A 13,562-nucleotide genomic window follows, 5' to 3' on the forward strand; every position below is an offset into this window, starting at 1 on the left:
GGTACAAATCGTTCGTTCACGTGTTCACATCTGCGTCATACTTTATCTACTTCTAAACTAAGATGTTTGTGAGCTCATCTTTTATACGTACTCCCTCCATTTCAAATTATATTTAATTTTTACAATGCATCTAGATAAATATTAAACATTTGGTTGTGCTAAAATCACCTATAATTTGGAAAGCAGAGAGTAGTAACCGTGTAGTTCTAATTAGTAAAGATAGTGCTTTGTACAATAACCACATAATTTGGTACAATTTTTTTCCCACAAAATCAACATTCAGTACTTGAAAATAAACCAAAACTAAAACTCTCGTCTAATCATTGGCCACCTTCTTGCCTCGGCGAAAATAACAGACGGCCAGACGCAGGCCAATCCAACCCAGATCAAACTTTACCCAAACGGAGGACGGAAAACGGAAGCCGATTAGAAAAGCGTGCTTTTTTTTCATCCTCTCGTGTGCGTGCGCGCGTGCGGAGCTTCCTGCCCTCCCCCACCTCGCGATCCCAATTCGATCCGCTCGCCTGCCCTCCCGATCCGCCCCGCCCTCCCCGGCCGCCCAATTCGGCCGCCGCCGCCCGGATTCGCGCGGGCCCGCCTGCGGATTCGCGCTCCCCGGCGCCCCAAACCCTAGATCCGCCGCCGCTCATCCCGCCGCCGCCGCCGCCGCCGCCATGTTCTGGCGCATGACCGGCCTGTCCGGGGCCTCGCCCGTGAGTTCCTCCTCCTCGTCACTCCCTGCTGCTTCTCTCAGGTTGGCCGCGTGGGTGCGTGGCGCTGTGACTGTGAGCTGCGGGCGTGGTCGTTCTGGCTGGTTGTTTTGTTCGTTTCGGATTGGGTCGGTGGATTGGATTTGGATTCGGCTATTGGGTTGTAATGCTCGTTCCCTTTGAATGATTTCCCGGGAAGCTCGGGGGCTGGTTATTAGTGTACGTGCGCGCAGCGGCTGCGAGGTGTGTGTTTTTGCGTTGGTGAGTACATTCTAATGCTGTTCCCGTGGATTCGATGGTGCTTGTGGAATCGAGTGTGTCGCAGAAAGGAGCCATATGCCTTGGTTCCCATTTGGTTAGGTTTTGTCACAGCTTTGGGATGACTGGAGCATCTCTGTGGCCGGAGATTCATTTCATGGCTGTTGTGTTGTTTACACTGAACCTCGTTTATCGTTTGGGACTCTGTTTTATGAGCATTTGCCTTAGTCAAATGTTTCTTAGCATATTAAATTGTGACATGAAGAGTAGCACATAGGGTGCTGCTGCAGTCGCAGACAGGATTTGTATGGTGTACTGGAATAGTGTTTTAATCGCAATATGCTCTTCCCTGTATTTTTTTTTCATTCTAGTTCTATTGTTGGGAATCCTCTGGTTGGAGCTTGTGTTCATTTTATTTGATATATATGAAGGAGGAATTGTTGAATGGTCTCATAATATAGGGTTTGATATTCAACACTTGTAATTTTGTTTCAATGCTTATTTTATGTACAAGCCTGCGACTTATTCTCATGGTCAACACAAATTACTTCTATTCTAAATAATCATTGCAAATAGCTCATACCATGGAGAGCTTGTGTCCTTTTCCCCATTTGTTATCAAAGGGAAGTTTTTCACATAGCTAACTTAATGTTTTACTGTTTCAGGTGGATACAATTCTGGACAAAGAAAATTTTACATTGGAAGAGCTTCTTGATGAGGATGAGATTATTCAGGAGTGCAAAGCACTGAATTCACGACTCATAAACTTGTAATTTTCTTATTAATTTTGGTTATTAGTTTCAGTGACATTAGGGGCATGTTTATTTTACCGTTGCAACTTAGCTTTCATTCTTCTATTTTGTTATTGTAGCTTCACTTGTGAGACATATACTGCAATCGTTGCAGCAGTAAATAAGGCTCCTGTTAGACAATAACAAAGAGTGCTTATGAGAAAACTGTGTTTGTTTCTGTGCTTAAATTGTTGTATCTGCACAGTTAAATATGGAAGACAAAGGTGCTCACTTGAATGCTCATAAAATTGTATTTAAGTTAGCTTTTTTTTGGGAATTAGCACTGTTCTGTTTTTTTTGTGTGTGTTTTGTTTGTTATCTGCAAAGAAGTGGGCTTTATGTCTGGATGCCTTATTTGGGCTTCCTTTCTTGAGTATTATAGCTGCTTTCCCCATATGTAATGCTTGAGTTGTTATTTGTAGCTTACGTGACAAGGCCCAGGTGGAGCAGTTGCTTCGTTACGTTGTGGAAGAAGTTCCAGAGGACAGTGAAAAAAAGCGCTCATTCAAGTATGACATTGATTTTTAATTTTGCTGTCATTTTGTTTAAAACCTGACCTTTTCACTTAAAACTTCTTTCAACTCCTTGTAGATTCCCTTTTATTGCTTGTGAAATATTTACTTGTGAAATTGATGTCATTTTGAGGACCCTAGTCGAGGATGAAGAGGTTCACATTCTTTTCATATATTTGCTCTTTATAATTTTCCCTTGGAATATTTTTAGCTGTAGATTGTTAACGTTGTAGCTGATGTTGTTTCCCCTTCCCCCTTTTTGTGTTGCAGCTAATGGATTTGCTTTTCTCATTTGTGAAACCTGATCACCCACATAGCACATTGTTATCTGGTTATTTTAGTAAGGTAATTTAGTTTGCTGCCCATTGTTTATGTCTGAACCATCAGATAAAGCCGTGTTTAGGTCTCTTGCAGAAGTTTGACATTTGGTGGTTAGACTTCATTCTGTAGTTTTTTACCGAGCTTGAACTCAGTTCAATCAATCAATCTGTTACAGGTGGTAATATGTTTGATGCTGCGGAAGACTGCCCCACTTATGAATTATGTTCAGGTATTCCTCACCTTCCTTTTTAAACAGTGGATGATTTATTAATTGCACTCAGCATACAAAGCCTAACATCATATCTTCTATCCTCTTCATTTCATTTTCATTGTTTGGTTTTAAAAAAAAGAATTGTAGTATTTTACGCTCTGTTTAGCTTGCGTGCTTACTATTTCCTATCTGAAATCTGCTTAAGCAAAATTAACCTCACCATGTTTCTTCTACAATGCATGCTTGTAGTTTCTGTTAAGGCTAAGCATCTCAATGGAAGATAACCTTATTCTTTCTATAGGGGCATCCAGAGATAGTTGTCCAGCTTGTTGACCTAATAGGCATCACATCAATAATGGAGGTATATATAAAGAATTATTCTCTGATTAATGTACTATTGGGTGCACTTGGTTGATGCTGCTCTTGGAATTTGTCAGGTGCTGATACGACTGATTGGTGCTGATGAGAACATATACTCAAACTATGGTGATGCAATGCAATGGTTAGAAAATACAGATGTCCTTGAAATGATTGCTGATAAGTTTAGCTCATCAGTAAGTTACAAAAGCTCTATTGCCCATGAACATGTATGTATACATAAGCAATATATACATGCTGTATTTATTCATGTGATTTCTTGAGAGGAAATAGCAAGCATAAATTCCCGTTTGAGCTATTTATTGATATGCTCAGGAACACAGAAACTTATTATGTAATTGAGATGTTGATACCTCTATGGAATAAATAACAGAGATTATCTCAGTTGTGCAACAAAAATAATCTGCATAACGCTGCAAATGTTGTAATATGGAAATAGATAAACAGTTTGAGAAGTGTCGCTTGTCACCAAATACAACCTCTAAAAGTTTCATGCCCTCAACAATGAAACAATGTATTAACCCACTAAACTTCTAAAACTTTTTTTTCAAGGAGTAAACTTCTATAACTTGTGCAACCTTCATTCCTGATCTAGTTTTATAGGCAGTGTTTTAAAAAGTGCCAGGCACTAACTGGGTGAGGCCTAATCACTGGTAGGATGGTTAGGCTATTATCATACAGGCTAGTGCCCAGGTGACCGATTTTTGAAAAGTTTCATGGAGGTTACTGTTTCATGTGGCTATACACTAGTTGGTTTATTAATATTTCTTACGAAGATAAAAATATTTTAAAAACATTCTATGAACAGTCATCTTTGTTACTATCATCCCCTCACGCATCTTGCGCCTATCAACCATAAACCATTGCCATCATCAATAACTATTGGCATTTATTCTCAAATCGACGATCTCGCCTCCCACTTTACTCTCCCTATCAAATTACACACATCCTTTGGTGAGTTGAACTTGACCACCTTGCTGCTAAACTTATCAGTTCAATTCATGCAACTTGACTGGTTGCTTTACTGGTTTAGCTCATCAATAACACATTCTTGGCTGTCACAACCCATGCAACTTGACTGGTTGCTGATGCTGGCTTAGATGAGTTCTGGGCCGTATAGAGGAGAGAAGTTGTCTTGCTTATTCAGCATGTCTTTTAATTAGGATGGCACATCAGCAGTAAGACAAAGTGCTTGTGTTAGGGGGGTTATTTATACTGGGAGATTAAATTCTGTTTGAGTCAAGGGCGAAACTTATTCTTCTATGATATTTGAGGGGTTTATACAGAATTTCCCCTCTGCCCAATTACGTTCCCTTTGTTGTATAAGTATTTCCTAGCAGAAAAGTTTATGTTGTAAGTTCTTGCCAAGCAGGATTCTCCTGAAGTGCATGCCAATGCTGCAGAAATTCTGTGTGCAGTGACACGATGTGCACCACCATCTCTTGCTACTAAGATATGCAGTCCAAGGTATTCCAACTTTATTCTTTGGCAACATGTTAATCCGTATGCAGTTATTTTGGGAACTTGTTTTTGCCAGGGAGCAAAGTACGTATCTTGGGTAGTTTACTGAAAAGGGTCTAATCCTTGTTTCGGGAATCTTTTGCCTAGGAGCAAAGTACATTTTAATCCTTGCAGTCTAACTAAGAAGTGCTACCCCATACAAGTGGGCATTATATTGTTTGTAATTCCTCTTTCTCATCACTTAAATTTTTCTTTGTCATGTTTTATGAAATTACAGTTTTGTTGGAAGGTTGTTCCATCATGCTCTTGAAGAATCAAGGCCCAAGTCTGTTCTGGTTCATTCATTGTCTGTGTGCATATCTTTGCTGGATCCAAAAAGACTAGCATCAGCTTCTTATCAAGCATTCAAAAGCAACTTAAGTCATGGGGCATTGGTCACTGCCAGTCCAGAGACAGTTGATGGTATGCTTGAGAGTCTAGGTGAGTGTTGGATATTTCGTCCATATTTATTTGGTTTGTATAATCTTGCTTCATCATTTCTAAGCCTTTGAAAATCACATGCTAGGAATCTTTTCATATTCTATGCTTTTAATGATTTTATTGGTATGATTGACATAATTTTTTAGGCAACTTGCTGAAGTTATTGGACACTTCTGCTGAAAATGTATTGCCAACAACATATGGATATTTACGCCCACCTCTTGGAAAACATCGTCTGAAGGTACAGGATGATGACCCTTTTACAATTAACCATGGACTTCAATGACTAATTTTTGTTGCTTGAGCTCTTCATTTCTCATATGGATGGATTTGTGTAGTACATGTTTTTAGTTGTCAGAGAGTTATCTAGGCTTAGTGGGCCTGGTGCAGCGGTAGAGCCTACCGTCTGTAACTGGAAGGTCCCGGGTTCGAGCCCCAGCCTCTGCACGTTTGTGCGGGAAAGGCTTGGTGCTTAAAACAACCCTTCCCCAGACCCTATATGCGGGAAGCCTATGGCACTGGGTACGCCCTTTTTAGAGTTATCTAGGCTTAATCACCATTAGCCCTGTTCATGGGTTCATATCAGCTCAACCCTTGTTTTGAATGGGTTTGCTGGTTCCAGGGTTAAAACTGCATCCTTGGAGGCAGGTTGAGTTTCAAATGGTTTACATCCAATCAAACTGGCAAACTTTCTTTGACCTTTCAGCTGCCACACTAAAACAAGAAAGAGAACGCTCCGTATGGTGGAGAGTAAAAATGGTTCAAGTAAGAGCGAATCTTCTTGAAGAAAAACAGCAGCACAATTTTTTTATCCAAACTAAGCCATTCACCCTATCCACTCTGCCATATGATCCATCCTTTTCCCCTCCACGTATGCCTCTTTCATAAGTATTGAACGTTGAACATTAAAAAAAAAGAGATCCTTTGATCTCCAGAAACTGAAAGCATCAAGCGAGGAACACAGCTTCATGCTTCAACAGCTGGTATCAATAGTGGCATGTGGAGTACCTTTAAAAAGGGCATACCTAGTGCTGTAGGCTTCCGGCACTGTGTGGGGTCTGGGGAAGGGTTGTTTTAAGCACCAAGCCTTTCCCGCACAAATGTGCAGAGGCTGGGGCTCGAACCCGGGACCTTCCGGTTACAGACGGTAGGCTCTACCGCTGCACCAGACATGCCCTTCATGGAGGCAAATGTGGAGTACCTTTATGGAGGCAAAAAAAAAAGCTTCATGTGATAGCATATCTTTGTACAACAAAGGATGTTGCTGGCATGGCTCACCATAGCAGCAAGAAACCCTGGACTGCTTATTACGAGGCAGCCAATGTATTAATGTTGTGAGAAAGGTTATGGAAGTGCCATTGGTGCTGCCATCTAGCTCTGATGAGCAATTTTTGGTCACCTGGCATCAGACTAATGATGCTTCCAGGAAGACCCAGGCTGGACTAGCATTTGCGTCTCTAGACCACTAAGCAAACATACCTCCAGCACAATCTTGGCAGTGTCCTTAGGCCTGACCAGGTATATGGGTGACAGGGCACAGACCAAAAAGGCCCATAAAGAACCTAGACATGCATGCATTTTCGAGTCCTGAATTGTTGGCATCGAGTACAGTTTAGTCTTAACCGTCATGATATTTATTGGTTTTTATTTTATTAATTTTAATGTGTATTGTTCGTTTTCCTCCTCATTGTGGTTCTAAGCTGGATTTATTTTGTATCTTTCAGATTGTAGAGTTCATCTCTGTGCTGCTTACAATTGGTAGTGAAACTGCTGAAAAGGAGTTAATAAGGCAATCAGCAATAAAGCGCTCAATTGATTTGTTCTTTGAGTAAGTGTGGATATCATTTTTTTTGTAAAGCTATTTTTTCTCTGGTCAAATTCCCTTATTTATCATTGTTGGGAACAGGTACCCTTATAATAACTTTTTGCACCATCATGTTGAAAATATAATTGTTTCTTGCCTGGAGGGTAAAAGAACTGAACTTATTGAGCATGTTCTTAATGAATGTGACATTGTTGGTAAAATTCTTGTTGCGGAAAGACTTTCTTCTTTGTCGACTGAGTCTAATGGGGTAAGTTACTAATAGGGTGTAAATTCTTTTATCTCATTATAGCGGTAGAATTCCTTTTTCATCTTTTTTATGACTTCTCTGCTCAGCCTACCGTACCCTCAGAAGAGAGAGCCCCTCCAAGAATTGGGAATGTTGGTCACATGACAAGAATAGCCAATAAGCTTATTCAGTTGAGAAATAGTAACAGCACAATACAGGCACACTTACAGGTTATTTTTCCTTCATCTAGCAATCTTTGATTTAAAGGCAGTAGTGGTTTTCTGCTGAGTGCTGACCCTTGTGTTTTGAACATTTCTATCCTTTTAATAGGAAAATACTGAGTGGGTTGAATGGCAAACAAATGTGCTGGTCAAACGCAATGAAGTGGAGAATGTTTATCATTGGGCTTGTGGGTATGTTCCCTTTTCTTATATTTTCTTATGTATATATATTATTTATTGCTTTCATTTTATCTAAACATTGCTGCCATGCTTTGTTGAGGCAGGCGCCCAACATCATTACATGATCGTGGTAGGGATAGTGATGACGACGACTACCGAGACAGGGATTACGATGTGGCTGCTCTTGCTAATAACTTGAGTCAGGCATTTCGTTATGGAATATACAGCAACGATTACATTGAAGAGGTGTGTGGATGTGCATCTTTTAGATTGGAGTGTTTCACTGCCAACATATGAAAGATCAGTTCCTTTGCATCTCATAGTTCTCTACTCCACTAGCATGACCAGTCGGCTGTATGAGATACTAATAATTTCATGCTTGTTTTGTAATTTCTTATACCCTGTACATTATAGGGTACTGCTATGTATTGATGATACATGTTGGTTTTGTTAATGCAGGCACAAGGATCACTTGAACGAGATGATGAGGTAATACTTAAGTGTGAATTATATCGCAATATTGCTTTCCTGCTCATTTTAGTTGGTTGTAAGAGCATCTCCAAGAGTGTCTAAAAAATAAAGTCCCAAAATTCTAGTTTTAGTACCATGCCAAAAATTATTGGGAGTAAAAAAGACCACCCCCTCCAACAGTTCCTAAAAACTTACATTAAGAAAAAGATTAAATGCTGCCACATCATCAACTGTAGGCCCTACGTCTTGATTTTTTTTCACGGGAACAATGGGGTGAACGATGGCCTGGCAAAATTGATCCTCGGTGAACGATGGCAGGCGGCAGCAGCATCTTGTTTCTCGTCACCCCTCGCGGAGAGGTCGCCAGGCAGGAGTGCAGCTGCCTGCAGAAGGATGGATGCAGCCGCCGATGCCGACTGCGGCAAGCAAAGAGCCGGAGAGGTCGGAGAGCCGAGGTCCGGCAGGGCGCATGCCTTGTCCATCTACAGAAGGACGATGAATGGGGTGCCGGCGTCGGCTACGAAGATCGGAGCGAAGAGGTCGCCGGGCTCGGAAAACGAGCACAAGGGACGTGAACAAGCCGGAGGAAGAAAAGAATTGGTGGGCATTGGCCCACTTCCGCAGATTGGGAGCAGGAGCAGTTGGCGTAAATCTGGCTCGGAGCGATGCCAGGATTGGGAGTGCGAATTAATTGGGCAGCGGATTAGCCCTCTGTTGGAGCCGATCTTTTTATTGTTTCTACCCAAAACTAGTTTTTAGCACTGCATTTTTGGTACTCTTGGAGATGCTCTAACATGCAATGTGATAGATGTTCACTGCAGTTTCCTGAACATAAAAAACACAATCAACTGCAAGTAGAAAGGAGAAATAATACATTGGTATTTTGTTTTGTGGAAATTGGACATTCTGGGTAGTTAGTCAGTAGAGTGCAATAGGTTTGGATTATATTATTTTTCTTCAAGTAGATTAAGGTTGAGATTCTGGCATCTTAGTGAGTTTGTGGACTGCTCTTTTCAATGTTCTCTCAGGATGTGTATTTTGATGACGAATCAGCTGAGGTGGTAATATCTTCTCTGCGTCTGGGAGATGACCAGGAAGGGTAATTTGCTGTCTTGAAATGTTGTCACCCTTTGTCTTTATGTAGTGGCTGATAGATTATGTATCCATGTCTTTATAAAGCAGCTCCCTCTTCACAAATTCAAACTGGTTCACATTTGATGGAGAGAGAGGCATCAATGACTGTTTATCCAGTTCTGTTCCTTCATCATCACCCAATTCTGAGGAGACTTCCCTAGAGACCGAGGAAGCTGAGGATGGTAAAGTCATTGGCACTGAGGATGAAATGGAAACCGTGTGCCTTGGAAATGGCAGTACAGAGGAGGCAAAGGATGTAGCAGAATGTACTGAACAGCCAAATTGTAGTATGGCAGATGAGCCATTGCAAAATACAGAAGGTATTGAACGGCATTCAGATGTTTTGAATGGCGATACTGAAGTAGGTATAGATGAGGTTGCCTCCGCAGCGGCAGAATCTTCAGCCCCATCAGTTGAGATAGTGGCAGAGAAAATGGTGGATGAACCATTAGTGGCAGAGAGAACATTAGGTGAACTAGCAGTCTCGTCTGATTTGGACAATTCTGTTTCTGAAACTTCACCTGGTGTTAATGGAAATGAGCCAGCTGACTCTGAAGTATCTTCTGAACAAGTCAGCCATGACACTGATGTACAGCAACCAGTAAAGGAAGTTGCCAGCGACGATGTTGATGAAACAAAAACTGATGCAGTAAAAGCAAGCGACTGAAATAGCAATACATCGGATTTAGCTGATCAGAGCAATTACTTGTGAACTGAGTCTCTGTTGACTTGGCAGTCTGCATTGATCTTGCTTCATGTGTGCTCAGCTGCCACAGAATAGTCTGGAGTAAACTGCTGTACAATAAGCAAGTGTATTGTTCTGCCATCCATCGTGGCATATCACTGTACAAATGAAACCATTGACTAACGCACGCATCGCGTTGTCTGAAACTGGTCATTTTCTTTGAAATTTACCTCCAGTTCATGTGCTCTGTCTGGTGGAAGTCTTCGTGAAGTGGTATATGATACCGGAAAGAACATTCTTTGGGTGTCTTTGGGTGGCCCGTGGCAACTGGTTTTGGCAACGAAATCTTCTGTTTATTTAGGTTAACTTTGGAACTGTAATATGATATGTGATATTATCTCTAGTCTAGCTATTGTTGTAAGTTTATTCAGACTCCACACGTGTCAGTTAACCTTGAACATGCTATTTTTTATAAAGATTCCTGGCTCCTTGTATTCTATTATTAATGGTTTCATCTTGACCAACGCAATCGCGATTTCAACATGTAAGATTCACGCTCCGTTCCAAAGTGTCCTTTTTTTTCTTTCTAAACGTGAGATGTTTTAAGTTTATTCTAAGTTAAACTAATTTTAATGAAGTTTACAATAGCATAAACGTGAGATGAACCATGCAAGAGCTTCACTATATGTACGAAATAATAGAGGAACAAAAACTAATCGCATAAAAGCAACTCGAGTAGACTGGTAAAAAATCTAGCTATAAAAATCCTATCTAAATGAAGAGTTAAAAGGCTAAATAAAAAAATAAAAAGCTTCTTTTTTTTTTGAAAACGAGTATGCTTAATTAATTGATGCTCCACAATTACACAAATAGTTTTCGGGACATCACACGAGATATGCTCGGCCCCCTCTACACGACTCAGACCCAGGACTGCCATCTCATGTGCAGCACAATTACAAATGTGTGGTACAAAAGCACAACAAAAACTTAGGAGGTTTGAAGCCACGAGATCTTTGATTTCCACTGTCAGCCCCGCAACTGGCGAGTGAGCATGTGAATACGTCACTATTGCTTGTTGCACTAAAATTGCATCCGTTTCTAGAATCACATGGCGGACACTATTAGAGTGCGCAGCGGAATCTACATTTTCCGACCTTCGGCTTTGATACCACTTGTTAGAATAATTGCACGAAAGCAATAACTCCAAGAACACAAAACCAAATCATAAGATCGCATGAACAAGAACGACACCAAGGCACGATGTTTTTAACGAGGTTCGGCGATGTGCCTATATCCTCGGGGCATGACTACGGGCGCTCCTCCTCATAAACAGCAGCTACACCGGCATCTGGACACAATTGCGGCAACGCCGCTGCCCACACCAGCCGCCAAGTCGTCTCAAGGTTACACGGTAGTGCTCTCATATTTATAGGTCATAGGGATACAAAGTATGAGACAAACTCTATCCCTAACCTACCAAATTATAACTCAACTCCAGTCGTAACCGAACTGTACACATATTCGACATATATCCAACAAACTCCACCTTGGCGAATATGCACGCCACCTTGAAACCGTCCATACTCGAACCTCTGTGTACCGAACTTGAGTTGTCTGTCTTTGCTGCTCACTTAAAACAGCCCGACGAGGCCGATCCCGCTACCTTGTCGACCTTCGGACAGAACACCGCCATTGTTGCAATGCAATCCATGACTCCGCCTTTAACAACGCTTCCCATCAGCTTGTATTGATGTGCACTTGACTTCTCACCAACCATGATTGTCTTGCCTTCCCGCATGACTCTCAAGGTCTTCTTATCAGGCGCAGCATGGTACAAACATCTTTTATCATGCAATAACCCAAGCGAAATTAGATTCCTCCGTAGCCCCGGCACATGCTTCACACCTTTAAGTAGCATCTCACGTCCATCGCACATCTTGAATTTGATATCACCCAATGGAATCCCGATTTTCCAACCTTCGGCTCTGATACCACTTGTTAGAGTGCGTAGCGGAATCCGGTCCGGTCCGCTATACTCACTAGCCGGCGCCCTATCAGGCCTCAGGTCCACCGGAGCCCAACCAACAAGGACCTCGGGCCTAACTCAACTCAAAAGACTAGCTTGATGGGTGAGGACTGCCCCACCTTATATGTTGGGTTCCCCCACAATTAATTTTCGATGTGTGACAGGGGAGATTGTTAGATTTAATCCACATTAGAAATTGATGGTGGGGAGCCCAACATATAAGGTGGGGCAGTTCTCACCGATCATGCTAGTCTTTTGGGTTGAGTTAGGCCCGATACCTTGGTTGGTTTGGCTCCGGTGGACTTGAGGTCTGATAGGGCGTCGGCTAGTGGGTATAGCAGGCCAGGCCGGATTTCGCTGTGCACTCTAACAGACACCAATGTTAATAGCAGCTTGCAACCTATGAAGGCACACAATCACCTCAACCTGGAACACACTCAACAGGTGATTCACCTTGCCCGATCCTAACAGCACAACATCACCATCACTATCGCGAATATAAAGCCCCAACTGCCATTCATGCTGCTTGGTTGAAAAGAAGCATCACAATTAATTTTCAGAACTCCAACCGGAGGCTTCATCCGGTTCTCCCTCCTTCTCATCTTTATTTTGGGCTCCTGGTGCATTATTTGCTTAATTTCATTTGCACAGATTCTAATCATTCTGGTAACAACTCCGAGCTCCTTCTTTTTCCTTCCTCTCTTATCTTATTGCGTTCATTCCATATGGCCCAAATGGTAACGATTGCAATGCACAGTTCTCGCCTCATTTTCAGTTCAGGATGAGTTGAATAGTGTCTTTGGCATCCACAGTTCTGGCCAAACTGCGTTGCAATGCATCCACTTTGAGATCTCCCCGTATTTGCCGAGCTTGAACTTGACTAACATCTGGAAATTCTTGTCCATCTAACTTTTCTTTATGAAAATCAAATAAACCAGCAAAAGCAAGATCAACCAAATCTCTATCAGAAATTGTCAACATATAGCATTGGTTTCTAATATCTCTAAATCTTCTAATATATTCAGGAACACCTTCATATAATTTTTTCTTAACTGATGTAAGATGTGACAATTTCAATTCAGTTTCACCAATAAAGAAATAATTATGAAACTTTTGCTCTAAATCGGCCCAAATGTGAACTGAATTGGGTGGCAATGAAATAAACCAAGCAAATGTAGCACCCAATAGAGATAAAGAAAATAACCTCAATTTATAAATATCACTAGTACTAGCTTCACCACAATGTATAATAAATTCACCTATATGCTCCAATATAGTTCTACTATCATCACTAGTGAATTTAACAAACTCAGAAATTTTAAACCCTTGTGGATATGCAACATACTCATATTCATCAGGGTATGGTCTCTAATATGATCGGCATTTACCTTTTTGATCTATACCAAAAGTTTGTCTAAAAATTTTAATCACTTCATCTTTAATGCTGCCCAATCCAAAACCTTCGACCCTAGGCCGATTTACAGCAAGTGTACCATAGGGTTGAGCAAAGTTCGGCGATGTAGGAATATGTTCCAACGAACTTGCTGCCTCATATGGCGCATTTGCATTAGGCGTTGAGCTGTAATTAATTCGATTATGCTAGTTAGCCGAATTAGTCGCCATAGCAATAGTAGTTGAAAATTTTCCATTAGCCGAACCGCCCATTGTCTTA

The 13,562-nt window shown here is 41.4% G+C and overlaps 1 protein-coding gene across 8 annotated transcripts; it reads left to right on the forward strand.

The window, feature by feature from the left end:
* The first annotated feature begins 383 nt into the window (after positions 1–383).
* On the forward strand, positions 384–10,366 carry LOC120672205 (serine/threonine-protein phosphatase 6 regulatory subunit 2-like). Of its 8 annotated transcripts, none has more exons than XM_039952517.1 (19): positions 384–713; positions 1,634–1,737; positions 2,182–2,268; positions 2,351–2,426; positions 2,542–2,616; positions 2,768–2,821; positions 3,105–3,164; positions 3,241–3,357; positions 4,554–4,648; positions 4,920–5,122; positions 5,269–5,363; positions 6,847–6,950; positions 7,029–7,194; positions 7,281–7,403; positions 7,504–7,586; positions 7,679–7,820; positions 8,034–8,063; positions 9,074–9,144; positions 9,228–10,366. In XM_039952517.1, the coding sequence occupies exons 1-19, from the start codon at positions 675–677 to the stop codon at positions 9,844–9,846; spliced, it is 2,343 nt and encodes a 780-aa protein (XP_039808451.1). In that variant the 5' UTR covers positions 384–674; the 3' UTR covers positions 9,847–10,366. The 8 variants fall into 8 exon arrangements, 7 of the variants coding, with proteins under 7 accessions (XP_039808451.1, XP_039808450.1, XP_039808454.1 ...); XR_005674006.1 differs by having other exon boundaries at positions 421–713; positions 8,364–9,144; XM_039952516.1 differs by having other exon boundaries at positions 421–713; positions 9,225–10,366.
* The last annotated feature ends 3,196 nt before the right edge of the window (positions 10,367–13,562 follow it).

The sequence above is a fragment of the Panicum virgatum genome, chromosome 5N, assembly GCF_016808335.1.
Source record: "Panicum virgatum strain AP13 chromosome 5N, P.virgatum_v5, whole genome shotgun sequence".
Classification (NCBI taxonomy): Eukaryota; Viridiplantae; Streptophyta; class Magnoliopsida; order Poales; family Poaceae; genus Panicum; species Panicum virgatum.